Consider the following 27,452-nt stretch of genomic DNA (forward strand, 5'->3'; position numbering starts at 1 on the left):
TTGCAGAAGGACAGCTTTCTGTCCATGAGTTGGATCATGAGCTTTATTCTTGCTTCTAAGTGTCAGGACAGGAAATAATGTGATGACCCTGCCCCCACCACCTTGGTGCTGGGGAAGAAGCTGAGGATGGGAGGCAGGGGGACAACAAAGGTCCCACAGCCTTTGTGCACAACACATGCCAGAAGCAGAGGAATACTTTAGGGTCCTTTAACTCCTATAAAACTGGGGTGGGTTCAGCTCAAGCCCCCAGTTGTCCAGCAAGGGCGCTGTCTGCTGGTGCCCCAGCTCCCAGGCATGTGCCCATTCAGAGACAGGAGTCTCACCCCTCCTGCCACACACACCTTGTGGGAAGTATGCATGTGTGGGCGGCTGCGGGGGTTGAGGCAGCCTGGCCACCTGCTGCTCCTGCTCAGGGCCCAGGCTGGCCCAGAGCAGAGGAAGCCCCATTTTTTGCAACTTTGCTGAGGAGTTTTCCCTGGACGGGGTGCTCTGGGCAAGAAGCTTCCTCCAGGTAAGGGCTCTGTGGGGACACAGAGGCCTGCTGTGCATAGAAAGCTGGATTTGTTCTGGCAGGAGGCGGGAACAAGGGCCCAGTCTGTAACCCCTCACTACCCTAGCTCTGCTGGCCAGGCATCTAGTAGTGGTGCCATGGGCAAGAGTCTGTTCAAGTGTGAGTCCCCTGCTTCCAGCTGGCTCCCCATGGCCTGCAGGCAGCCCTCCTGGTGGGTACCACCTACAGCATTTTCTCCGCTCCCATTTCTCTCAGCTGTAGCTCAGACCAGCCAGCCACAGATACTGCTACTGCCTGGAGGGTCTCCCCTGTGCCTCTTCTCATGTCAAAGGCCTTGAAACTGGTGACGGTGGTGTCCTCAGAACTCTCCAGCACAGTGTGTCTGGTTCAGTCACCTGGTATCCCAGCTCCCCCGGAAGTCAAGCTGACCAAAGGTCAAGATGTTTCCTGTCCAAACCCTGAATTTCTGTAAGACCCAGAGAAGGCTGTGATTCAGCAGAAGGGTGTGTCTGAAGCTTCAGGCTCAGATTTGGGTCTAGGCTGATACCTGGTGTTGTCAGGGAGAGCCTGGCCCAATTGAGGGGTGGGATGCCTCTGAACTGGAAGCTTCCAGGGAATCCATGGTCCTCCTGATGGAGAGGGAGAAGGTGGGACACACTGGTAGTGTGCTCTGGGCTGGCTCATCTCCCCATCTTTACCCTGGGCTGCAGCGGTCCAGGGTAGAGCCTCAGAGGTTCTTCCTGGCTCGTAGCCCTAGTATCAGGGCTTCCCTGTGAGCTCTGTGCCATCCAAGGTTCTGCATCCCCCATAGCCAGTTCCAGTGATGGGGAGGGGTAGGTTTGTGAGCAGGAACAGGTGCAGTGGGTGAGAGGTGTGTCTCCAGATACCACAGGTCCTACCGGCTTGCCAGAGCCACTTCCTGGAAGCTTACTGCTTGCTGGCAATCTTCTTTTTCCGAGCAGACAACAGATCGTAGAAGGGGACACGGGTGATGCTGGCCCTGGGGGTATGGGAGGAAATGAGACTTCAGGGTTGGCTGGAGCGTAGGACCTCTGGACTTGTGGTTTGGGGTGTGTGACTTCCACGGAGGTGATGGCTCACCCCGCTGCAGGGAAAGGCCAGGCACTGATGTAGAGAAATCCTACTTTAATAGCCTTGACCCTTAGGCAGGCCCAGCAAGAGCAAGACCTCGGGTTTGAAGGTGAGAGCCCAGCAGAGACTCTCCCAAGACTCCTTTCCCAGCCCCTTTAGAGAACCAGGAGAAGCAAGAGAGTTAGTGTTGAAGTCAGCTGGGCCTCTCACTGTGTGGCTCTGGGCCAGGCTCTGCCATCTCTGCGCCTCTGATTCTTCCAGGTCCTAGGACATGGTCCTTGTCCAGTGGCCATACATGCCTTCTAGCTGACAGGTCTACCACTTGTCCAAGTCTCCCCTCTGACTGAGTTCCTAGCAAGGACCAAGTGCCAGGGCCTCCCACTGCACCCATGAAGTTGGCGTCTTCCTTCTGTTCCCTAGGCCTGACATGGAGACTAGGGCAAGAACTTGCCCACCGAAGGCCACCAATAGGAGGGAGACCTGGCGTTTGCTTCTTTACAGACAAGGAAAGAAGACCTGAAGAGGCAGAAAGGTGACAGGAAGTGTTCAGTGTCCCGGCTGCCCTCACCTGATGGCCTCGATCCACTGGTCCCGCTCCTCTGCGTTGGCGGCTGAGATGCGGTAGGACTCATGCTTCCCCTCCACCACCTTGCCATCCCCGTCAGTCTTGCATGCCTTTATCTTCTGGCCCCGGCAGCTGGGGTTATATAACTCCAGGCAGAACTGTGGGAGGTGCCAGGTGAGGGCATGATTGGGGGACAGGGCTAGGTGGACTCCCGCGAAATGCCCTTCCCCAACAGCTCAGGGGGAGAGGACACCAGGTACCTACTATATACCAGGCTCCCTAGAATCCCATGTAACAGATGGGGGAAACCAAGGCCCAGAAAAGGCTGTGACTTAGAAGTCCCCCAGTTAGTGCCAGAGTTCAGCCCCACAAGACAACTGAGGCTAAAATGACACTGGACCGCCCTGTGTGCAAAGCTCCAGGAGCGACCCTACAGAATAGCCCGGCCTTGTGGAGGGCACCTTGTGGGCACCTTCCCGCTGTACTGGAAATCCCCAGATGGACTCTCACCGGCTTCTTGGGATCATCCACCTTCTGCACAGAGAGGTTCTCCAGAGGAATGATCCCCCGAGGCTCCTTGTCCTGAGGAAGTGAAGTCAAGGACAGGATATGTGAGCTTGGGGCCTCCCCAGACCATCTCCCCAGATTACCCAGCCACAGAAGGACACAGCGCAAGAGCCCTGTTTGGGATCTGGGAGACCAAATTAAAGATGTTTTTCATTTTTATTGTATGTGTATGGATGTTTTAGCCTGAATGCATGTATGTGCATCACATGTGTGCAGTGCCCACAATGGCCAGAAGAGGGCATCAGATCCCCCCTACCCAGGGATTGGAATTCCAGACAGTTGTGAGCTGCCATGTAGGTGCTGGGAATTGAACTCAGGTCCTCTGGAAGAGGAGCCAGTGTTCTTAACTGCTGAGTCATCTCTCCAGCTCATTTGTTTGTTCGTTTATATCTAGTGATCTATTTATTTTCTAAAAAAGAGTCTTGTTGTGTAGCTCAGGTTGGCCTTGAACATGTTTGGACCCTCCTGTCTCTACGTTCTCAAGGCTGCGATTATGGGTATGAGTCCCCATGCCTAACCTTTAGGTGATATATCTATCTTTGAACAAGTGTTTTTTTCCAGTGCTGGGATTTGACCAGGGCCTCACACATTAGGCCCATGCTCTAACCCTGACCTACAGCCCCAGCCCAGGAAACCCAACTTTAAGTGAGTGATCCCTCTTGCCCAGCCCATCCTCCTCTTTGTCCCTCAGTTCTCCTCATCTGTGAAATGGGAGTAGAGAGGAGATGAGCATTCTGAAATGGCCTGGCACTCTCAGGTGGTGGCAGCAGCTGGAGAGCCTGTCGTGGCTGGTTGTGTTCCAGTCCCACCTTCCCCCACACTCACAGTGGTGAACTCAAAGTAGTAGAGGCAGTTGTCTGTGAGGATGAACCAGCGTCGCTTCCACGTCTTCACACGGCCGCCTGAAAGAAGCCGGCAGTGCGGTAGGTCAATCTTCCTTCTCCTGGGCTACTGTGCGTGCACCCCTAATTCCCCGAGCTTCCAGACCCATCCTTTCTATACTCCAAGTGTTAGTGGCTCCCATCGCCCCATTTACTCATATTTGGGTTCTCAGAGATTAGATAGAGGGGACAGTGGCACTGCTCCCTGCTCTTCCGGGTCGCTGTCACCTGACCCCCTGCCCGAAGCCACCCAGACCCAGGCTTGCTTTATGTGCTTATGGTGCTTAGTATTGACTGTCAGGGTGGCAGGCTCTAGAACCATCTGGAAGTGCGCCTCGGAGCCTGTCTGAGGAAGTTTCTAGACTGAGTCATCTGAGGTGGGAAGGCACACTTTCAATGTGGGCAGCACCATCCCAGGAGCTGGGGTCCCAGACTGCCGTCATCGCTCCCTGCTTCCTGACTATGCACACGATGTGATCAGCTGCCTCAAGTTCCTGCCAGGAGGAGCTCTTCCCTCAGAGCCAATCGCACCTTTCCCCGCCTAAGCTGCTTTTGTTAGGTGTGTTGTTGTAGCCCTGGAAACAGAAGCTGACACAGCATTCGAGCGTTGAGTCACCAGGCGCGGGAAAAAATGAGGAAGTGAGTCCCTGTGGCCATCCAGAAGGAGGAGGGCCACTGGACACCCCATTTTTATAGATGAGGAAACCAAGGCCAGGAAAAGCTAGGCCATGTGTTCATGTCCTGTCCATTCAAACTCCAGTGCCACCGCCCTGGAGCCCAGGCTCTCAGCCATGCTGCTATGTGGCTGGTGCTCTCTGGGTCACTGTCTCCACCGTCCAGCTGCAGAGACGGATGCTGAAGAGTGGCTTGTGGGGTCAGCCGTGAGGCTCTGGTGCCCCGCTGCTGACCGGCTTTGTGACTTGGAGATACTTTGGGAGGCCAGGAGCTAGTGTCTGGGGCAGCATGGGAGGCCCTGAGGCCTGTAGGAGGAGAAGCTGGGGTACAGTGACAGACAGAAGGCTTGGTGGGCATCTGGGATGCGGGTGAGTCTGCCATAGTCTAGGTACACAGTAAGTGGTGGAGGCTGCCTGGCTGAGGCCCTTCCTCCAACATGAGGCATTTTTCATCACCCGCCTTGGAAGACCGCAGTCCCTGACTGGCTGGTCCTGCTGTGGAGGCTCCTGGGAGTATTCCTGGAGGAGGCAGGGCTGGCTGCTTCCCTCAGCCAAGGGCGCATCCACCAGCGCTTTGTCTGAGCTACATCCCATCTCTTACTTCAGAGACATCCAGCCCTCTGCTGCCCCAAATGTGGCTGTGTGGCCTTGAGAAGCTGCCCTAACCTTGCCTAGTCTTGGCTTCCTGAGAATGGCCGCCCAAAGGTCAGGCTGTTGGAGGACCAGCATCTCATGTTCAGTGGTCCTGCTAGACTACCAGTCTGCTAGACTCTTCTCTCCATTCCTCTGGGAGGAAACAGAGATGTCCATGGAGCCCCTGTCTCCACTGCTCCCTTACATCCAGCCTCCCCCTGACACCTGCATCCCAAGACAGAAGGATGGGCAGGAGGGTAGGTGTTTTTATGTATGTAGGGGGGGCTGAGCATACAGATGGATGGGTAGATGGATGAATGGATGATGGGCAGGTGAAAGGATAGATGGGTGGATAAAGGATGTGTGGGATAGGTAGATGGGTAGGTGGGAGGATGGATGAGGAGTGGAGGGGTGGGTGGATGGATGGATACATAAGCGTATAGGTGGGGAGACGATGAGACAGGTAGGTAGATAGAAGAGTGGCTGGCTAGGTGGATGGATGAGTAGGCAGATGAATGGATGGGCAGGGCAATGGGCCGGGAGCTGGATGACTGAGAGGGTGGGTGAGAGGAAGGGTAGAATGGGCAGGCAGACTACTGGGCCGGGGGTCAGGTAACCCGGCACTGCACAGGTCCCCTCCTGAGGTATATGTGTGTTGGGGCAGCTGGCCCAATCCCTGTGTTTAGGGGCGTGGCTGCCCCAGGGGAGTAGGATACCCTTAAAAAGGATGGGGCGCCGGAAGGAGCCCCGTTTGCTATCCCCCGCGTTACCTTCTGCTCCGCTGGACCCTTGGTTCTGTAAGTTCCCTTATTTCCCCTTTTATTAAAACTGATTTATTATAAAAGGACTATTTTGGTTATTTCCAAACCCCTCCGACCGCCGGTACACGCCGGTACCCGCCGGTACATATGTGTGTGTTAGCCACATGTGTGCAAGTGAACTTATGAGTGTGTGCACAGAGGTCTTACCCAGCTTGAGTAGCCAGCCTTCACGGTCAGGATTGAAGAAGGTATGGGTGAGGTCACCGCCGTCATCCTCAGGGATGGAGAAGGGCTCACTCTTGATGCTGTCAAAGAGGTTCTGTCCGGGGAGATGGGAAAGATGGGTTCAGTCCACTGAGTTTGGGGCCTTGGCCGCCTGGCCTGGGTGGCCTTGGGCAGGTCGTCCTTCTGGTAAACCCCCTCCCGGGCCATTCTTGTGAAAGCCTTCCCTGTCCCTTAGGTGACTGGTGTTCTCCTTTGCACTGGCCACACCCACACCTTTGTGTCCCCTCCCCTGTGTTGCCTCAGGGCAGAGTGAGCAGGGTGGATGCCTTAGGTTGGCACATGGGGACACAGACACACATACCCACCCTCCCCGGGCACAATAGCTGGAGTAGGGGCTACTTCAGGCAGTGCTCATGATGGGATATGCCCTTCTTCTACTTAGGTAGACAGTAGAACCTTCTAGATAACACATGCTGGGTGAAGATAGGTGAGACCCTGGGGAGGAAGGAATGGACAGCTTCAGGCCCAGAGGCCCAGCAGGGGAGGTCTGTAGTGTGGTGCTGACTATAGTTTCTATACAGGATGGTCTCTGATTACAGGGATTGGGATGGAGAGGGCCCCCCAAGAGCTGACTTCAGTCCTTTATAGATGGCTGTAAAAAGCTGCTTCAATATACAAGGGATGACCCTGGAGGGTAATGCACTCTCTGTCAGGGAAGGTAAGCAAGCCAGAGATAAGATGGCTCCTACCCTAGGGCAAGGTGTGGGTGCAGACCCCCCAGAGTGTTTTGAACCTTTTTGGGGGCGCTGGTCTCCTCCAGTGCTGGGATTGGACTTCTAACATTCTAACTTGCTCCTGCTTGTTAAAGCCAGAAGGCAGTGTGCAGCTATTACCTCTCCATGCATCTGGCTTTGCAGTGATGCCTCCCAGTACCATAATGGATGATTTCACACCTTGACGTATATATGGGTGGGTAGGTAGATGGATGGGTTGGTAGATGAATGAATGCCTGCCTCCCACTATTTACTGCCATCCTGTCCTTTGTCTAGGGGGTCCCCATGGGGAGCAGACCTAATGCTAGTTTTCCTGAGTTTATGGAGGTGGGGCTGGAGCACCCACCAGCTAAGCCTTTAACGTCCCCTCTCGATCTCACTGTGGTGTGGGGGTGAGAGAAAAGTGGGGACCAGCTTCTTTTGGGCTGGGGGGAAGGGGGAAGCATGTGGTTGCGGGGATAGCAGGCTTTGCCTTGGGAATCCCCAGGTGGCTGACTGGTGCCTTGAGTATCTGAGACAGGAAGGCCTGAGTGGTAGCTGGGCTGCCAGCTCAGACAAGTATTAGGGAGGCCTGAGGAGGCGTCGGGGTGGCAGACAGGGCCTCAGCCTCTGCCAAACCCACAGGGGTACCTGGAAGTTTCTGTGGTCACAGTATCATGGTGCGTACAAAACAGCAGCACACCCACACTTCCTGTGTCTTGAAAACACCCTGAAGTCTCTGTCACCAAACAAACCACTGCATAGAGACCTCTCTGGGCCCTGGGTGTACAGCGTGGCCTGTCTCCCTGGGGCTCTGGGGCCCTGTCCCAGGATCCCCTCTCCTCTCTTTTCTGTCTAGGTTGTTCAGTGAATTGGGTACCCTCTTTCATCCCCAGGTTCCAGGAAGGGACAATCACTCCCCTTTGGCTGTTTAGAGCCTTTCTGCTTACGTGCTATAGAAACTAGTTTAGATAAAGACACATGACCCCAAATAGTCAATAGGGCTTATTTCCAGGGGTTTAGTTTTGTGGGGAGAAGCTAGTAGCCTGGACCTACATGGGTATCTTTGCATTAGCCAGGGTCTAAGAGATAACCACTGTGCAGGACAGGCTCGCTGTGACATGCAGCCCCCTCAGGCCACCGAGCTCTCAGATCTAGCCACACTCAAAGTTGACAGTCTAAAGGCAAAGTGATCCCTGTTCTTTTTAGTGATATTAGTTGTGATTCTTTCATCCAATGTGGCAGGACAGAAAGGCATGAAGAAAGAGAAAGAGACATGAAAATTTACGTATGATGGACCAGCAAGATGGGTTAGTGGGTGGAGGTGTTGCTAATCCTAATGACCCGAGTTCAAGTCTGTGCAGGGAGAGAACCAATTCCCCCAAATTGTCCTATGACCTTAACATGTGTACTGTGGCAACATGTAAGGGACAGAACACATAGAAGAACCTCCATCTCCAAATGCTGGAGAAGGTGTGAGGAACCCCAAAGGGACTCCAATGGATGAGGACCGGTGGCCGGCAGCTCATGACTCTCTTTCCTGTCTCATCTCTCCAGCCCTCCTCCTTTCTCAGAAATGCTTTTTTCTTCCTTAATAAACTGGATCTCTCCTATTATCCTTGTGTCCCTGGCCCAGTTCTTTGCTCCAGGTCCCAAGAGCCTGGAAATCAATGGATATGCCTTGTGGATTCAGTTCCTCCTCTGTGACAGGGGAGGTAGCATGGTTAGGTCCTCTGTGCTCAAGATGCTACCTGCTAATTTCTGCAGGAGGCAGAGCTGCAGAGTCAGACAGCAGCTGGGACTCTCTTATTACAAACACGAAGCCTCAGGTCAACTACCTCCAGTGGCACCTCAGCTGAACCCTGGGAATAGGGGGGACACAATAGCATCATGCCTAGGACATGGCCTGCTCTGACAGGGAGACCCAGAATGGCCCAGGGAGGAGCTGGGGTTCATCCCCTCTGTACATAGAACCTTTTAAGTACTGTGTCCCAGCCTGCCATAATGCATCTCTCTTAGTCTATCCTATAAGGACACCCTCCAGGGCTGTGTGACCTTGGGGTGACCTCTCTTGGGACATATATCTATGTAAATTTACTTCTGCCTCTTGGTGTGCACTTTAATGTATTTTGGGGCTTCCTAGGTAGTTGAGCAATGGTGGTCCATGGAGAACTCACTTCTGCAATGGATAGTGTGACCCTGGATTCTGGCTTCTAAAATATTAAAATGAAGCCAGGGAGAAGGTGAGAGGATCCTGGATCCATGTGGCTGCCTATGAAAACCTGGGATTGCTCTTAGAGCAGGCCTGGGCACCCTGTGACAGAGCTGGAGGAGATTCCTGCCCACCAGCCACTCCCCATGCTGTCCTCCCTGCTCGAGGGCTTCCAGAGTCCAGCTCCCGGCTGAAAGACAGGCAGCCAGCTGGCTGAGGCTCTGCTTGGTTCTGCTCTTTGCCTGTGTTGCTGACCAGGACACAGGACCCTTCCCAGGCCTCCTGGGCAGGGCAGAAGCTACGCAGAGATGACTGAGTAGTTCCAGCCTGAGGGCATGAGGAGGGGAGGATGCAGAGGAAGGCTCTCTGGGTGGAAGGTAGGAAAGGTCAGTCAGCGGGAGGCCTTGCACGTTCAGGGCACATGTCAGACACATGCTGTTTCTGCCCCCAAGTGTGATGAAATGCCTGTATTTCTAGCCTGCTCTCAGGGTTGGTTTTGTTTGTTTGGTTTTGGTGTTTTTGTTTTTGTTTTATTCTCTTTGTTTTTTGACTTCTTCTTTTTTTTTTTTTTACTTCTTTGCTTTGAGATGGCATCTTCTGTAGCCCAGGCTAGCCTTAAACTTGCTGTGTAACCAAGGATGCCTTTGAACTCCTGATCCTCCTGCCTCCTCCATGCTGGGATTAATAGGTGTGTGCTACAAAGCCTGTTTTTATACTGGGGATTGAACCCAGGGCCTTGTGCATGCTTGGCAAGGATTCTACCAGCTGAGCCGCAATGCCAGCACATTCTGAATTATTCTTTCTGATGACATGAGCTGCCTTTAAGTCTGGGTTTGAACAGGGCAGGCCCTACCCTTAACATTTTAAAAAAAAAAGACTGCTTACAGCAGCCGTGATTCAGGTTGATCACCCCCACTCTTGGAGGGCACAGTGGACTGAACCCCAGGTAACCACCCAAGGCTACTCTGCAGGCGATAGGGGAGATGGGGCTGCCCAGAGCTCTAGTGGCGCTGTAGCAATCCTTATACGCAGAGTGGCTCCTGCAGGGCCCGCGTTCTGTGGGCTGAGGGGATGGCCAGGCTCTGATCTGGGGGGCTATGTCCTTGCTCACCTCTCTGATGACTTTGATCCTGGGGAGACTTCAGTGCTCTGAGTACCAGGGTGTCTCTCTCATTGTTGAACGGTATGACTGTTTCTCACCAGGCCAAGCGTCTGGTGTTGCCACCCATTGGCTTCCATGTGTTCCCGAGGCTGGCCTTCACCACTCACATCTACTGCATCTCAGGGGATCACACTAGATGCTGACCCTTCCCAGCTAAACCCTGCTTTCTCCTTCCGGAATGCCCTTGCCCTGCTCCTGCCGCAAGACTCTTGTACTGGCTGGTTTTGTGTGTCAACTTGACACAAGTTAGAGTCACCAGAGAGGAAGGAGCCTCAGTTGAGGAAATGCCTCCATGAGATCCAGCTGTAAGACATTTTCTCAATTGTTGATTAGTGGGGGAGGGCCCAAGCCATGGTGGGTGGTGCCATCCCTGGGCTGCTGGTCCTGGGTTCTATAGAAAGCAGGCTGAGCAAGTCATGTGAAGCAAGCCAGTAAGCAGCACCCCACCATCGCCTCCGCATCAGCTCCTGCCTCCAGGCTCCTGCCCTGCTTCACTTCCTGTCCTGGCTTCCTTCAGTGATGGACAGCGATGTGGAAGTGTAAGCCAAATAAACCCTTTCCTCCCCAACTTGCTTTCTGGTCATGGAGTTCAGTTGCAGCAATAGAAACCCTAAGACAAATCTTACCCGGGTGTCTAAGCCCAGTGCGGAAGTCACCTGCTCTGGCCAAGTTTCTGGGGTGACACCTTTGCCTGTCCCCCAAGATCTCTCTGTAGCAAAGCTCTCACTGTCAGCATGGATGACATCAGTGAGCTTCGGGAGTTGATTGCTGATGCAATTTATGTGTAGATCCCTTCCCACCAGACCTCTGATTTGGTCTAGGCAGGACCAGCATGGAGTCATCCCTGGTTCCCTGTGCCCAGAACAGAGTTTGGTGCAGTGTAGTGAGGATGGGGTATTGGGATAATGGAACATGAGGCTTGGGCCTAGCCTAGCTAGTGGGAACTTGTGGGAGACTGACTGTCTTCTTTCGAGGACCCCAGCCAAGCATTTTCTCCTCCTGAGTTGCAGAGACTCTGGCGCTGTCCCCTTTTATTGTGGGGGAGCAGCTCAGGATGGATCCTAAGGCCTGTGCATGCTTTTGAACCTCACTCCCAGCCCAAAGTATCATTGGGGGAAGTATGAATAGCGCTTGGCCAGCGTTCCCCAAATTCTGTATTTGGAGGACTTCCTGGAGTCCACCTGCAGCTATCCTTGTGGAGATGAGGCCATGTTGAGGAGGCCCACCTCCCAACAGTGACTAGCCTGGCGTCCGCCTTGGCTGTGCCTCGGAGGGGTGGGACTCCCCGAGGACCAGTAAGATGGTAATGTTCTCACCCTCAGCTGCTCCTCGGGCAGGTCGCTGCCATTGTTGATGCCGCGGTTCATGGACACGAAGCGCTCGAAGGGCGGTCTGTCCCGGACGTTGGGGTTGTGTAGGCCAGTGTTGAGCATGATGACCGAGAAAGACAGCACGTAGCAGGTGTCTGTGGAACCTAGCGCTGGTCACCGTCCGGGCCCAGGTCACCGTCCCCTCCTCTGTCCCAGTCCTAGCAAGGCCCTGAAGGCTCACCCTGTCCCTGGCTGATGTTGGCAGACATTCAGGGCCCAGCCTCCCCCTCCCACCCTTACAAACTTCAGCTGCAGCTTCTGCAGCTCTGCCCCCCTGCAGCTGCGCCCTCCTTCCCTTTCAGATCCAGCTTGCCATCAGCTGCAGCCCTTCCAGGCCCGCCCACTCTGTTCTCTGCCTCCTGGGAACGGGAGCTCATTGTTAGCCGCCCTGCTAGTTAGTAGCTTGTTCTGAGCTGCCTGGTGGGTCACGCTGCCAGCAGCCTGCCACATTGGGCAGACCACAGGCTTGGGGGTATGGCTGCCATTCTGGGTTTTCTGAGGATCCAGAACCTGAGGGGGCCAGTTCCAACCCCTTGACCTTCAGCCTGCTCATGTGACTCTCGAAAGCTGATGTTATAGGAAGAGATGATTCTCCCTCCCACAGCCGTGGTCTCAACCTGTGCTCAGCTCTCGGCACCCCCAGGCCTATCCTGGGGGACAAGTGCGACTACACCTCCATCTTAAAGACGAGACACTGAGGCACAAGGAGGTTGAGTCACATTCACACAGTGACAAACTGATTGGCTGATTAAAATGCCTTCCATTCTACCCAGACTGATTGACTGAGGGTCTCACTTGAAACCCAGCTGGCCTTGAACTGGCAGCAATCCTCCTGCCTCAGCCTCCCTAATGCTGATGTTAGAGATGGATGCTACCACCCCTGAAAGTCGCAGGTGATCGGGGGTTTAGGTGTGTGAAACCTGCAGGCAAGCAGATGCCAGTTCTTAGGTTGTGGCCAAGTGTGGCAGAAGCTCCAGGGGCTTCTGCCCTCTGCACAGCAGAAAGGGAACAGTCTGCCCTGGGACAAGTTGCTTCTTGTCAGACTCTGAGTCACGCTTCACCAGGGACAATCTGCTGCTGAGCTTAGAGAGTGATGTTGGGATCTGATGCTCCTGACAAGAGGATCCAAAGGCCCTGTGCGTAAAAAGCACCGTGAAAACCGGAACTTTCTCTATTGCTGTGTGGTAACTCCAGAGCCAAAAGAAGAGGCACAGCCAGTTGGTTGTGGCAGCCCCTCCCTCATCCTGTCCCTTTCCCAATATGTGGTTACCCTTGGAGACAGAGTTATGGGTGACTTAGCCTGCTGGTCACCTGCTCTGCTCTTTGCCCCTTATCTGCCCTTCCAAGGATGCACTGGGGCCTTTAAGTGATACATGAAAGTGTTCCCCCTTATCATAAGTTCCTAGAGAACTCCTAGTTATCCTTGAGAACCTCACCCAGACCAGCCTTCCCCTGCAAAGCCTTCCTGTACTCCACACTCCCACATGCTGGTCTATCTTTTCATGCTGCCTCTCCTCGGGACCATGCTCTAGACAGGCATGGAATCCGTGCCCAGTGAGTGTTTAGTAAGGACCTGAACGGCTAACGTGTTTAGGGAATATGAGGAGCTGTGTCACCTGTGGACCGGAAGACACCTGGATTGCAGAGGCAGTAGCGAGCAGCGAAGGCTTCCATCATGCGGTCAATCTTTTGGGCCTCACCAGGTAACCGGAAGCTCCACAGGAACTGCCTAGGGGGACAGGGCCATGGTCAGTGAAGCAGATGGGGCTCTCGGTGATACCAGGCAGTGCTCTGCCGCTGCCCCGTGAATGGGAACCCATGACCTCCTCTATGCCCTAACTCGGGTGCCCTGCCTCTGCCCTTGTGAACGGGAACCTCCTCTAGGTTCCAACACAGGGCAGGTGGGTTCGGATGTGAAGGGGCCAAGAGCACAGGAGGACATGGGGTCACACTCTTACAGAGACTTGGGGTGGAACAACAGGATCTGGCTGTGGGGCCCTGGGCAGAGCCGCTCCTAGATGGGCCTCCCTGTCCTGGGGCCTAATCTTCCCCCAGTTCTGGAAGCTTGTGATTTGGTGTCAGCTAAGTTTCTTGTTGTTGTTTTGTTTTTGTTTTTTAATTTTTTTTGTTTGTTTGTTTTTTGTTTTTTTGTTGTTTGTTTGTTTCCACAGGTCAATTAAAACCTGCTCAGTGAAAGCTTATTGAATGAGTAAGAGTGAATGAAAGAATGAATGAATGAATGAATGGAGATGAGTGCTTCCTAAACTCTTCCTCCAGAAAGCCATATTCTCTGGATGGATGGTAGTGACCTCTTCCTTCTCTGCCTTACAAACTCCTGTTCATCTTTCAAAGCCCATATCAAATGACTCTCTTGGGAGCAGACTTCCAAGCCTTCTCAGCAGCAGCTTTAAGACTCCCTAAGCGACCTGAAGTTTTACTAAGACTTAACAACCAACTTGTGGAAGTGACCAGCTATGGCTGGTGACAAGTTCCTTCCTCATTTAGTCCTTCTGCCTTCTGGATTTGGTACTGATTTGGCTTAGGGAATCTTCCTTCCTTTTCCTTTTCTGTGTCTTGTTTTCTTTCTTTTTTTTTCTTTTTTAAAGAGAGGGTAGCCCAGGTTAGCCTGGAACCCACTATGTAGCCCAAGTTGGCCTGGGAGCTCACAGCAAAATGCCTCAGACTTCCGAGTGCCTTGATTACAGGTGTGAAACACCACACCCAGCTGTGAGTTTTCTTATTTGTGCCTTGCCCTGGGTCACATGAGGACCTTAGGGTTTGGGGCTCGTGCTGCTAACTCGGGCCCCACACTGGGCCCAGGGATGCGAAATCACAAATAGTGGTGAGCATTGGAATTGGGCAATCACAAGCCACAGCAGCCACGTTCTACACGGAGCTGGGCGTGGGGATAAAGTCCACACGTACCTGTGCTAGCCTAGAAAGTGCTAGAGCGCGGTACTAGAGTCCCCAGATGGCCGGGAGGAAAGGCGCTTGCAAGTCTCTCAGGCCTTAATAACGGTGGCAGAGCAATGAGAGGCAGCTGCCCTGGGCTGGATCCCCACCCCCACCCCTACCACTCACCTGAGGGCCTGAACAAGGTTGAGATTGGCAAACTCGTGGCAGTCCACAAAGGCCTGTAGGACCTGCAGGTTGATGGGGTCCCTGGAGGGGGACAGGAGAAGAGGGAACACTTGTCAGCTTGCACACACACAATCAGCCCTGGGTGACGGTAAGCTCTGGGTTTGGACCTCTTGGGCCTCTTAGGCAAGTTCTCCCTTGGTCACTTCCTGCCTGGTGACCCTGCTCGAGTTCCTGAACATCACCACGACCCGGTTTCCTCATCAGCTGCAGGAAAAGCAGGGTTCTCTTGTTTCCTTCCTCTCTCCCCCCAGCTCTCAAGTCAGGAACCTGTGTGCCACGTCACCCAGAAAGTGTGGGAGAAGGGCTGGTGACTCCCTGAGCCTCCTCACCTGTGGCCTAGCCCTTCTGCCAGTCAGGTGCTCCTGTCTAGAGCCTCCATGGATCCCCCTGCCTCATCCCCTTCCTTCCTCCCTCGCACTCCTTCGTTCTCCTCAGCCAGCTGTAAGATGAGCCGCTCTGTCTTAGGGCCTCTGCTTTAACTGCTCTCACTGCCTGGAATCCTTCAGTGTGCATTGCCTCTACCTCCACGTGGACAGAAAACAGAGCTCCAGCTCAGAACCCTCCCGTCTTTGCCTCTTTTCTGCCTTTCATGTACCAGACAGAGCTTTCTGTCCCTCTGTCTTGCAGAAAGTTCCTGTCCCTGTAGACAGGAACTTGACCATCTCTTCTATATAGCTGCCATTTGGAAGAGAGCTCAGATCACAGGAGATGCAAACAACTGAATGAATGAATGAATGAATGAATGAGTGAATGAGTGAATGAGTGAATGAATGAATGAATGGTCCAGCTTTGGAGCCGGTGCTCATTTCAAGTCCTAAGCATGATGGCTTTCTTTCCAAGCACCCTGAGTGGCACTTCCACCCGCACACCCCCACTTCCTGCTCCCTGTCTGGGGTCCTCTTACTTTTCCCCCAAGTAGGTGCCAATGGCTGTCTTGTTGAGGCCGTCACCCTTGTACAGGAACTGGGCGATGTCCTGGACATCAGAGGTCAGCAGCTTGTGGTCAGTGAGATACTGGATGCCCTGGAGGTGACACAGAGATCATGTGCTAGGTGATACATGTTCGTGCCGTGTGCTTCCCAGGGGCCGTCCAGCCTGGCACGCTTAGACTACAGCCTCCCGTGGCTGCTGGGAGTCGCAGTGCTAAGACTCGGTGATTCAGCCTCTCCTTTTGTTTCCTCCAAATTCATATTATTTCAAATAGTTTCACTTCATCACACTAGCAGTCGGTGCCCATTGTGTAGAAATGGGCACAAACCAGCTAAATCAGAAGGGGAGGAGACGGTACAGACCCCACCTGGGAGGTAGCCAGCTTCCGTGGCAATGACCTTCAGGCCCCTTCTCTAGGAGATGGGAGGGCATACCCTCGCCTCCTGTCACCTTGAAGCTAGCTTTGCTCATATGATAGGCTCTTGAGCCCCTCTCATTGCTGCCCAGGCCCAAAGAGTCATCCTCCTCCCCCCCCCCGCCAATGTGGGGAGGACATGAGGTGGTCTCTGGTGTTTGGCTCCTTGTTGTCCCTGCTGCTCCTAGATGGAAGGCTGAGGATGCCGGGCATCCTGTGGCCAGAGCTGGGAACGTATGCGCATGTCTGTATGAGGGCCAGTAAGGGGAGCAGTGGTCCAGGGCCTGTGGCTGTGCCAGGGGACTGTGTGCAGCTGAGACAGTCTTAGCCAGAGCTCGGCATTCCCTGTGGCTGCCTGGACCCTTGCCCTGGTTCAGTGTGTGGCTTCCTTCTGTGCCTGCCCCCGTTGGAGAGTGAGCCCATTGCCACCTGGCAGAGTGAAGGGCTGCAGGCTGGCTCTGAGATCATGATCAACCAAGCTTTAGAATGTGTTTCTGCAGCCAGGGCTTGGAAGACATGCTAGGGACAGAGTTTACCATCTAAGGGCCTCACTGCTCGAGCCTGTTCCAGAGGAGGGCATAGAGCCAAGGAGAGAAAGTGAATGGGTCCAAGTTGGGGGGACTTCACAGCCTCCCATTTGGGGAGTGCAGTGTTGTACAATGGACAGAGACTAGCCTCAGTTGGGGACCAAAGTCTTGGCCCTGAGGGGTCCCAGCTGTCTCCTCTGTTGGGTGGGTTGTGGCATCAGCTGCAAAGGTACCCAGAAGACAGCCTCCCCTCTTAGCTCTGCTGTGCACATTGGTGAGGCCCGTGTCCCCCTCCTGTGGCCACCCAGATGCCCACTTCAGTGGGATCCATGTCCCCTCTCCTGGATGTGTACCTTGGCAGGGTCCATGTTGAATTTCTTCCTCCCAATACACATCTCCTTCTCTTTCTGCGCCATCCGGCTGTGAACAGGGAGATACAAGCATGGTGGCTCCGGCTGCTGCTGTCCCCCACAAGATCTCAGGGGGCCTTCCTCGGGAGGGTCAACATGCCTTTGGAACGCCACATGCATCCCCAGCCCGAGACTATCTGGGAGAGCAAGAACGGGGTGGGAGGCATCGAGGGGTGGGGCTGCAAGTAGAGCTCTTTGGGGAGGATGCAGAAGGCTGGGGAATGGCGGGACCAGTGAGAACGTGGGCCCCAGAGGCTGCTTCCAAGCATATAAGTCTTGCTGTACTCTGGGACCTGGCCACTAGAGGGGAGTCGCTTTATCCCTCCCAGGCCTCAGTTTCCTTCTCTGTAAGAACCGTCTGCTGCCCTGACGCAGGGGATGTGTATGTTCACGTGCATACATGCATGGGCATGGGCATGGGCATGAGATGGTGGAGAGGCAGAGGCCTCTCAGGTGGGGCAGGGAACTGGCAAACCATATGTAGTTCTTTAGTTCAGTGCCCTAGAGTCCTAGCAGGCGTGTCCCGCCTACTGGCCGCGCCTGGTTACATTTGGCCCTGGAGAGCTATGAACGTCCCCCAACACAAAGGTAAACTTACTTAAAACACTGAGGGTTTTTTTTCTAGTTTGTAGCTGAAATATTGTTGTGCTGGTTTTACAGTGTCAAGAGGCTGTGGTCTAGGAGACTTGTGAGAACCTAACCTCCTTATACAAATGGAGAAACTGAGGCCCAGGGAGATGGCCCTGTCCCAGGACAAAGAGCCAGCAGCAGCCATCCAGTGTGAGAGACAAGGGACTTGGGGATGGGGGAGCAGTAGAGCCTACTCCAGGCCAGGTTTCTGGTCCCCAGTTACCAGCGTTCCTTCACCCTCATCCAAGGGGAAGTTTCTTTGCTCATCTGGTTCTATCTGCCCCTGATCAATAATGTGTAGGGTGGTTGTGTGGGGAGGTGGGGTGCAGGGGGAGAGGGTGGAGGTCACTTGAGAGTCGGTGGGGAGTGGCTCAGATAGTCTAGATGGAGCTGTGGTACCATCCGTGGCACATGGGGACTGAGATGTACCCGGGAACTGTCTTCCCACAGGCTGGGCCCCTCACCTCTCCTCGGTGCTCTCGAAGCAGTCAATCTGGGCGAACACGTCTGCAATTTCATCCTTCAGCTTCTGTGGACACACATGCGAGGGGTGGCCTGGAGGTCAGGATGTCCCCACAGCTCCCACTCTGCCTGGGGTTCAGGCCTCTCCCTTTGTGCCTTACTCAACCCTCTCATATCCTCTACTTCCTATTCCTTTCCCCCTTGAGAGCAGGAGCTCAATGGCTCTGTGTGCCCTTGTCCCTCCACCGGCCCTCGCCTCAGGGGTGGGAGGCCCTGTGGCCACACCTGACCCTATTTCCAGCTTGCTCTCTCTTCCCATGCAGCCGGCCCCTGCCCTCTGTTCGCCAACAAGCCCTCACTCAACCTGGCTGGCAGCTTCCCACAGTAGCATGACACAGCTCTCCCTATGGTTTTCGAGGGAACAGACCACACCTCCTCTCTGGCATCCCATCTTCTCTGTCACTTGTCAGTAAGTGCCTGTCACAGGCTAGGTGCTTTAGGTACCCCAGGGCCTTGGCAGCATAGGCCTCTCAGAAGCTGTGCGGTTCAGAGGAACAGAGGGAAGAGGAAGCAGCCATGGCCGACGAGGCAATCCCAAGTCTGCCGAACTGATTCCAGAGCTGTGCGGCTCCTGGTTCTACCCCAGCCTGCCTCAGTCTGCCTCCAGGGATTGCCCAGTGCAGAAGAGGCCCTTAGCTTGCCCATCAACCACATCTGCTGGACCGGTAGGAGGGCAGATGTCCTGGCATCGTCTGCAGGCTGTAGATGAACAGGGCAATTGACCTGAGAGGCATCCACCCTCTCCCCGAGATGAGGGGTGTTGGGATGTGGTACCCCTGGGTTGTTCCTGGAGATCAGAACTGGCGCAGTACCCCTTGCTCTGAGGTCAGACAGATCTTGTTCCCAGGGATCTTGGCTGGGCTCCCACCCACAGGTATGACAGGGACATCTTCACTAGTGCTGAGTGCCTATATGCTATAGCTATGGGACTGAGGTCCAGTGGTGAGCAAGGCCCAGGTTCTGAGTTCATGGAGTTAGAGTTTGGGGATGTTGGGTTTATGGGAAGGTGCTAGGGGGTGAAGGAAGTAGCTTTGCAGCAAGTGGCCACAGCAGTGGCAGAGAGAGCCTGACACATGTGACACATGTTAGCAGAGTGGGTGCCTTAGAATGGAATCTGTGTGTGTGTGTGTGTGTGTGTGTGTGTGTGTGTGTGTGTGTAAGTGGTAGACAGCCTGCAGGAGGAGGTAGAACCTTGTCTGGGAAGGAGAAGGAGCAGGAGTATGAGAACTGGGAGGAACCCCAGTGGAGGCAGAGGCTGGACCGAGCAAGGCAGATTGAGGAATCTAAAGGTCACTGGAAATCTTGGGAGCTATCATCTAAGAAACTGGTGAGCTTCCAAGAGCTGAGCCTGGGGCAGGTGTGACCTTGTCCAAAGGGTATATTCGGGAAGAGGCAAGAGCCTGTAGCTGGTCTGCCCTGGGCTTGGCTGCTCAGTCCCTAGGAGTTTCGGCCCACTTTCCATTTCTGAGGCGGGAGTAAGGCTGGGTTCTGGAGCTAGGGTGAGGGGCTCTGGGACCTGAGGTTGGGATGAGAAGAAAGAGTCAGTGGTCTGGGACCGGTGGGCAAAGGGGGCTGCTGCCTGGGTCTTCGGGGAGGAGGAGACAAGGTCTGGCTGGCTTTCTGAGCATTTGGTCAGGAGAGCAGAGGATGTGCTGACTTGTGAGTGTGTGTAGTTTAGCAATTAGCATGAATGTGTATGGGTCCGTGAGAATGAGCATGTGTGTGTGTGTTTGTGTTTGTGTGGTGTGTGTGTGTGTGTGTGTGTGTGAGTGTGAACATGTATCAGTCTGTTGAGTGTGAGAGTGTGTGGGTCTATGAATGTAAGCATGTGTACACACACCTGGATGTCTTCCAGTAGTTGCTTCCGGTGCCATTTGATCTGCTGTAGCTCCTTGGCCTCCCCACTGCTGAGCTCGGCGAGATCTGAGGAGAGAGGAGGATTGTTTGGCTCTGCATCCCAGGGCTCCTCCTGGGGAGATCCATGGCTCTGGAGCTAATGTGACACTTGCTGTTACCCCTGGGGCCTGACTGGATGCTACCAGCACTGAGAGGCATTCTTGGTCATCCCTGCCCAGATAGGGTACGTCTCCCTCAATAATTCCCCACTTATGTAGCCCCACTTCTCCATCATAATTCCTTTCACTCCCTGAAGAAAGATTTCCTGTGGCCATTGTGGGGTCACCAGGTCACACCTAGCTGCAAGGGAGGCTGGCAAATGAGCTTTATGGGATTTTCCTGTTGTCCTGACTTTGTAGGAAGGGAAATAGAATGGGGGGCATTAGTTTCTGCTCTCAGACACTGTGACTCAGAAAAGAAATAAAATGGCTAAGGTTGCACAGGGGCAAAGCCACAAAGCCTGCTGGGACCCTGGATTGGAGAGACTTCTAATCTTGTGCTTTCCTACTGACCCCCTAAACAAAGTGAGACCCATGGTCCTGGAGCTAGTACGACCCTGACCCCCCACCAGGACAGTGTTCCCCCATTCTACCTACCACACTCTAGTCAGAACCTCTACAGAGCCAGGCATAGCAGCTCACACTTGTGATCATGACATTCGGGAAGCTGAGGCAGGAAGATTACAAACTTGAGGCCAGTCTGGGTTATAGGGTGAGACTCAGTCTCAAAAAAAAAAAAGAGCCAGGCGGTGGTGGCGCAGGCCTTTAATCCCAGCACTCGGGAGGCAGAGGCAGGCGGATCTCTGTGAGTTCAAGGCCAGCCTGGTCTACAAGAGCTAGTTCCAGGACAGGCTCTAAAAAAAGCTGCAGAGAAACCCTGTCTCGAAAAACCAAAAAGAAAAAGAAAAAGAAAAAACGCAAACTATGGCCAACAATGTGGGCAGCTAAGGAACTGCAGGCCTTCCCAGAAAGACCACTAGGAAGATCTTGGTTAGGGCACCTGGTCACCACTTCCTATGGTTCAGGAAGAGAGGGCACCCCTGAATTCCTGGCAGCAGTGACTAGCAGAAGCCAAGGCCAAGAGAAAGGACAGTGGAAAGATGGGGGCACAAGTTGGGAGAAGACATGGGTGACTTTATGGAGGAAGGTGGGCACAGAGTTACAGGGGTCACCAGCAGGCGGGCAGGCAGAAAGGGAATGAGAACACAGCACCACTAATGGACCTGGTAGGTTGGTTCACCAGCCTCCTACTGAGCCACCTTGGTTCTGTCACAGTGAAGGAAGTAGCCAAATGGCGTGGCAGAGAGCTGGACTCCTTCCTGGGTCCTTTTACTACCATCCATCAATGTCCAACCAAGCAGCAGCAGATTGGCCCTGTGCCACGATTTCTCCGGAAGGTCCGTGGACTTGAATGTTTGCTGTAGCAAAGACTAGTCAGACTTTTATTTTTATTTTTATTTTTGTATTGCTAAGGATAGAACGAAAGGCTTTGAACATGCCAGACAGATTCTCGACCCCTGATCCCCATCCTGGCCTGCCATTCATGTTGGCTGGAGTCCACAGAAGCTCAGGCAGACATGGGTTGCTCCACTCCTTTACCCAAGGGCTCTCACACACCATGGGACCATGTGAAACCAAAGAGCCTCTTTTGCAGCCAAGGCTGCGTGCAGTGGGACCTGCTTATTCCCGCACTTGTCACCACGAAGGCCTGCTGGTGACAAGAATGGAGCATCCTCATGGTGGTGCAGTGGATGGCCCCTCCAGGATGCTTGTCGCCCCTCCCCATGACACATGCAGCTGGTTGCAGGGCTCCTTAGGCAAGAGTGCTGCCCTGTGGGCTTGACAGAACTTTCTTTTTATCCCTGAAAGGCTAGAAGTCTAGCCTGTTCAAGGCGGATCAGAGAGGAGTATGACACAGTCTCATTGAAATCCTAGCTCCCAAACAGCCAAGGAAACCAACCCTTGGGATTTTTTTAAAATAGGGGGTTGTTTTCAGTTTAAGACACAGAAACTCAGAAAGGTGAGGTGATATATCCCAGGTCATGCAGTTGGGAAGAGGCAGTGTGGGATTCCAGTAGGGTTACAGACACACAGCTCTGCCCAGGTGAGGCAGGTGTGTGTGTGTGTGTGTGTGTGTGTATGCATGCATGTGCACGTGCATGTCTGTGTTGGGAGTGAATGAGCATGTGTGCTCACCTGTGTAGAGACCAGAGGCTGGTACCATATGTGTTCTCTAACCTTTCTATCTTCCTTCTTTGAGACAGCATCTCTCACAAACCCAGACTGGCTGGCCAGCAAGCCCCACCTGGGTCCCAAACAACTCTGAGAATTCTCCTCCATTCAACCTCTTCCTGAGCTTTTGGGGTACATCTCAACCCCAAGCACCTTGATGCCACCTCTGTCTAGCCCTTGACTCTCCTCTCCCCAATCACCAGGTCCTGTCAATCTTCTGTTTCCATGGCCTCTACCACCATCCGATTACCAAGGTGGAAGTTGGACTTTCCAATGCTACTATGCCCCCCTCTGTGTGCCAGCTCTGGGGGCTCCCAAAGCCTGCTCTTCAACTGAGGACCCACTGTGTGCACCTTCTCCTTCTATCTCTCAATCCCCACTGTTCTGCAGAAGGGGTTTCTAACTTCTTCCTGTATATGATACTCTTGGGGTTCAATGGCCTCCCTCAGTCGGCACAGCTGGATGGTAACAGGGGCTGGGATTCATATTCTACCCACCTGGGGCTGAAGCCTCCAACCCTTCTATAACCTTGTGGAACACACAAGCCTGGGTGTTCCGACCCTGTGCCAGACGCAGCAGTGTGAAAATGAAGATGCAGGAATGAACCTGCAGCAGGACCTCCTTTGAGGGAAACTGAGGCACGGGAATGGTTGGAAATAGATACAAGGAACTAGGATTCCTAGGGGAGTGGGCAGTGCAGGGGCAGTGAGGGGTGGCCTGAACCTTGCCCTCTAAGCTGTTCTCAGGCTCTGTGGTAGCAAAGGATTCAGGAACCCTCTGAGGAAACTGTCCCCTTTCCCCAAGTCCTGTCTCCAGTGAGTTTCAGCTGTTCAAGTACATCTGAACCTACGAGACAGCAGGCCACAATCTCTGGCCTGCTGCCCCAACACAGGCCATGTGGGTCACAAGGACCCTCTGACTTTTCATCAGACCACTTATCAAAGCACAGAGTGCCCCCCCATTCCAGATCTAAGGATCTAAGATCGGGGGTAATGTAGACACTGCCAGACAGGGGCCACCTCTGATGTGACCCACCAAGAGTGGGTTTCAGGCATTGGTAAGGGTCCTGGGAGAGGCTGTTTTGAAGCAGTACAAACACTAGAAACATACAGACATATCACCATAGGATGAGTATCTGATCCTCCCATGGTGCTCCCCAGCCTCCCGCCACCCTTCTCCCCTGTGTGCCCTGCTTTCTGTGCTCCCAGCCTCCCATCACCCTTCACCCCTACCTGCCCTGCTTTCTGTGCTCCCAGTCTCTGATCACCCTTCACCCCTGCCCACTCTACCTTCTGTGCTCCCAGACTCCCATTACCCTTCACCCCTGCCCACTCTACCTTCTGTGCTCCCAGCCTCCCATCACCCTTCACCCCTACCTGCCCTGCTTTCTGTGCTCCCAGTCTCTGATCACCCTTCACCCCTGCCCACTCTACCTTCTGTGCTCCCAGTCTCCCATCACCTTTCGCCCCTGTCCACTCTACCTTCTGTGCTCCCAGCCTCCCTCTACCCTTCACCCCTGCCCACTCTACCTTCTTTGTTTCACAGCCTCCCATCACCCTTCACCTCTGCCTGCCCTGCTTTCTGTGCTCCCAGCCTCCCACCACCTTTCACCCCTGCCCACTCTACCTTCTGTGCTCCCAGCCTCCCTCTACCCTTCACCCCTGCCCACTCTACTTCCTGTGCTCCCAGCCTCCCATCACCCTTCACCCCTGCCCACTCTACCTTCTTTGTTCCCCAGCCTCCCATCACCCTTCACCCCTGCCTGCCCTGCTTTCTGTGCTCCCAGTCTCCTACCACCCTTCACCCCTGCCCACTCTACCTTCTGTGCTCCCAGCCTCCTATCACCCTTCACCCCTGCCCACTCTACCTTCTGTGCTCCCAGCCTCCTGTAACCCTTCACCCTTGCTTGCTCTGTCTTCTGTGAACCAGTCTCAGGTCAGTGAGTGCCTGATGCCCACTGCCCTGAAGCCACCACCCCAGCTCCTCACCACTTCCCCCTTGTCCTTCCTCTTTTCCATCATATTTTTAGTGTCTGCAACCCTGCTTCCAGGACAGCTGGCTCCACTTCCCCTTTGTCAGTGGAGGGGGTACCATGGGCATACAGGGAGGGTGCTCCTGAGGGGCATTGGGTAGAGGGGTATCAAACAGGGAACACTAGTTGCAGCTTCCTCTCTCTGCCAGAGGCCTCTAGATTCAGCCCACCTGCCTTCATCTGCTCACGCGCCTTCATCAGGCAGGGCTTTCTTGCGTTCAGGGCTCATCTTCTTGTAGGCCCTGGGGGAGGGATTTGACTTGCTTCCCTGCATGACAGGTCCACAACAGGAGCTGGGGTGGCGTGGGGCAGCCTGAGAGAGTCCTTGTCACCATCCTATCCGTAAACATCACAAGGAAACCAAGGCCTGCTGAAGGAAGAGGCCCAGCCTTGGCGCTTGTGGGGCAGATTTTCTCATTCTCAGAGGCCGGCAGGAGGACAAAGGGTCAGCCATTCACAATGAGGCTGAGGGGAGTCCCCTGCCACTGTGGACGTCTGTGGGACCTGCTCTGGGAAACAGAACGATCACCCCCTTCCCAGAGGCCTCCTCCAGGAAGTCCCCAGCCTCTTCTCTCACTCTGCCTGTTTGTGCCAGGTCGGGTATAGGTCAGAATCCCCTTCCCGTCCACCCAACACCCTGGAATGTCAGCTCCCATGAAGCACATCACAGGACTGTTGGTAAAATGAATGAGTAAATGAATGAACCAAAAGACAAATCAATCCACGGAAACCCCAAATCCTCCGCAGATTGGCCTTTGTCCATCCCTGTATCTAGATCGGCCTGAATGGCGTCCCAGCCTTTTGCAGCCCCTGTCTAAGGCGGGCCCTTCTTTTATGCTCTTGTTTATTGGCCTTATGACCTGAGTCTAGCCAGTCTGCACCCTTAGCTCCCTTCTGGGAGCCTCAGGTTCCTTATCTGCACCAAGTGTGGATTGTCCTGTCACCCCATTATGTCAGGACCCCAGTGAGTAAAGGACTCTGAATGACCTGGGGCGGGGCCAGCCTGTCACCAGGTGTCCCTTTGTCTTCTCAGTGGCCCTGATCTCAGCCTCTTCACTCAGTCTCTGAGTGACTGGACTCACCTTCCCCTCTCCCACAAAACCCCAGAGAGGCAGCGAGAGCCTTGGGCAAGGTGACCAGAGCCATGTTCTCTCACAGTCTCGTGTATCTGGTCCATAAATGAATGGCTGTCGGAAGAGCCTGATGGGTCCCCAGCACTAGGCCTAGACTCTGGGGATGCCCAGTGCCTGTGGGTGGGGCCAGGCTGTTGAGGGTACTTAGGCGGTTAGGTTTCATTTGGAGAAAGGCATGGGTCTGGGCCAGTTCAGAGTCACATAGCCCAGCTCAGATAGCTGCTGCCGTCCCTCAGAAGCCAGAGCTCCGGGGGTACTTTCTGAGGCTCCTTCCATAGCCCTGGTCTCTGCCCCTCAAGAACCACACTAGCTTGTCCTACCTGTACCAACTCTGCGGCCTCCTTCTTTTCTCTCCCTCAGACCCAGCACCCTGGCTACTGAGTGAATGACGCCTACTGCATTAGGGCCTCACTGTCTGTGTTACTCCTCTGGGCAGTGTCCCCAGACTCCATCAAAGGCCACCAGGCCCAAGAGCGGAAAATGTGCTGCCGGCCCTTGCACGATCTAGACACATTCCACCACCAACAGCATCCACCTTCGCCAGAGGTCATTCTGTCCAGCTCCCTCTGGGCCCTTGTAGAAGCTCTTCCCTCTGCCTGAATACTCTTGCTCAGAACACCTAAGAACCCTCTCTGTGCTCAAGCTGTGTCCCCTTGAGGCCTCCCAAGGCCCTCTTCCCTATACTGTGTCCTCCTGTCTCGTTCTTCACCCCCCCCCCGTTACATTACCCTCCATCCCGGAGCTGACCCAGAAGGTCAGTGACCACTCAGATCCCTGTGGAACCCAGGAACCAGCAGCCAAGCCTGGTCCCCACCTCTGCACACAGGGTTTGATGTTTGGGACTGGTTAAAACCAGTTTTACTTCTGTGCTCTCGGGGCCCTCCCTGCAAGGCTACCACTGCTTCCCTGTTCTGCAGGAGGAAATGCTGAGGCCCATGGCTGGGCCCCGTTCACTTACCTGCATGACACAGGTCCATTCTGAAGCCCTGGGGGAAGGTGGTCCAGCTGTTTGTCTTGCTAGCTCAGCTGCTGTTCTGGTGGGTGGCAGACAGGGCTGGTCACAGCACCTTCCTGCCCGCCCCGCCCAGACCCTGTGGGAGGAAGCCAGCCCTGGCCACAGGGGTCTGTGCGCAGGCTCCTGACGCAGCACACACTTCCTAAAGACACTTGCATTTCGCCAGTTAGCTGGGACCCTGGCATCTGAGTACTAAAGAAAGTGGACTGGTGGAAGGAAGACAGACCTAGGGCTGGGACCTGGTAAAGAAATACACACACACACACACACACACACACACACACACACACGTACACACATAGACACATGCACACACACATACAGGCACACACAGGCACACAATACACACACCTGCACACGCACACACACAAATGCACACAAATACACACATAGACACATGCACACACATACATGCACACATATGCACACAATACACACACCTGCACATGCACACACACAAATGCACACAAGTACACACATAGACACATGCACACACACATACATGCACACATATGCACACAATACACACACCTGCACACACACAAATGCACACGCGTACACTCATGCATACACACACACACACACACACGCATTTGGCCACAGGGGAAGAAGGTGCCGAAGCTAGATCTCCTCTGGGGATATATGGACTTTCACCCAGCAACCTCCCTATATATAAGTCAAATGCTCTCCCGTTTCTAGGGTCCTCCCTGAATTCCTCATCAATTCTCACTGGAGAAAAAGACAGATTTATTCAGCTCCCTCCCTCCAAAGACATGCTCCCCCATCTCATGAAGTGTCTAATTTCCCTTTCTCCCCAGGCTGCTGGGAAACTCACCATCAAATCTGTTCGGTTCTTCCGTGTGACTTGAGGCCAGATTCAGTTGTCTGACTTTCGGCTCCTCCACTCAGGACTCATGTGACTTTGGGCTCGCCGTGCATCTGCCTTGAGTTTCACTTTGCTTGTCTGTGAAGGGAGTGGCCACACTCAGTTGGGAACTTAGCAAGGGCAGTGTGCAGTTCTTGGGACACAGTAGGTGCTCAAGAAAAGCTTTCCTTTTGGGCTTTAGTTTCTTCCCCCTATTTTTGATGGAAATTCACAGCTTCATTGCTTAGCTCTTTTCTGGCATGTTGGTTCAAATCCTAGAGGCAAAGGGGGGTGGCACAA

At 54.1% G+C, this 27,452-nt stretch overlaps 1 protein-coding gene across 5 annotated transcripts; it reads right to left on the minus strand.

The window, feature by feature from the left end:
- Cyth4 (cytohesin 4) lies at positions 1 to 27,197 on the minus strand. 5 transcript variants are annotated; one of them, XM_038343511.2, is made up of 14 exons: positions 27,123 to 27,197; positions 26,231 to 26,363; positions 19,821 to 19,903; positions 17,923 to 17,984; positions 16,772 to 16,838; positions 15,451 to 15,569; positions 14,487 to 14,567; positions 13,022 to 13,134; positions 11,352 to 11,500; positions 5,892 to 6,003; positions 3,561 to 3,637; positions 2,679 to 2,750; positions 2,172 to 2,326; positions 1 to 1,511 (listed from the first exon to the last, which is right to left on the minus strand). In XM_038343511.2, exons 2-14 carry the CDS (start codon positions 26,247 to 26,249, stop codon positions 1,439 to 1,441), a joined length of 1,182 nt encoding a protein of 393 aa, XP_038199439.1. In that variant the 5' UTR covers positions 26,250 to 26,363; positions 27,123 to 27,197; the 3' UTR covers positions 1 to 1,438. The 5 variants fall into 5 exon arrangements, with proteins under 5 accessions (XP_038199439.1, XP_038199436.1, XP_038199438.1 ...); XM_038343508.2 differs by having other exon boundaries at positions 17,923 to 17,987; XM_038343510.2 differs by having other exon boundaries at positions 17,923 to 17,987; positions 26,231 to 26,306; positions 27,123 to 27,194.
- Between the last annotated feature and the right edge of the window lie 255 nt (positions 27,198 to 27,452).

This window comes from Arvicola amphibius, chromosome 9, assembly GCF_903992535.2.
Source record: "Arvicola amphibius chromosome 9, mArvAmp1.2, whole genome shotgun sequence".
Lineage (NCBI taxonomy): Eukaryota > Metazoa > Chordata > Mammalia > Rodentia > Cricetidae > Arvicola > Arvicola amphibius.

Coding starts and splice junctions, on each gene's coding strand:
- Cyth4 (XM_038343508.2), bottom strand. Junction 16,839..17,922: donor TTCGAGAGCACCGAGGAGAG/GTGAGGGGCCCA, acceptor CCCTGTTCACAG/CCGGATGGCGCAGAAAGAGA. Junction 6,004..11,351: donor TGCCCGAGGAGCAGCTGAGG/GTGAGAACATTA, acceptor CTCCCCGGACAG/AACCTCTTTGACAGCATCAA.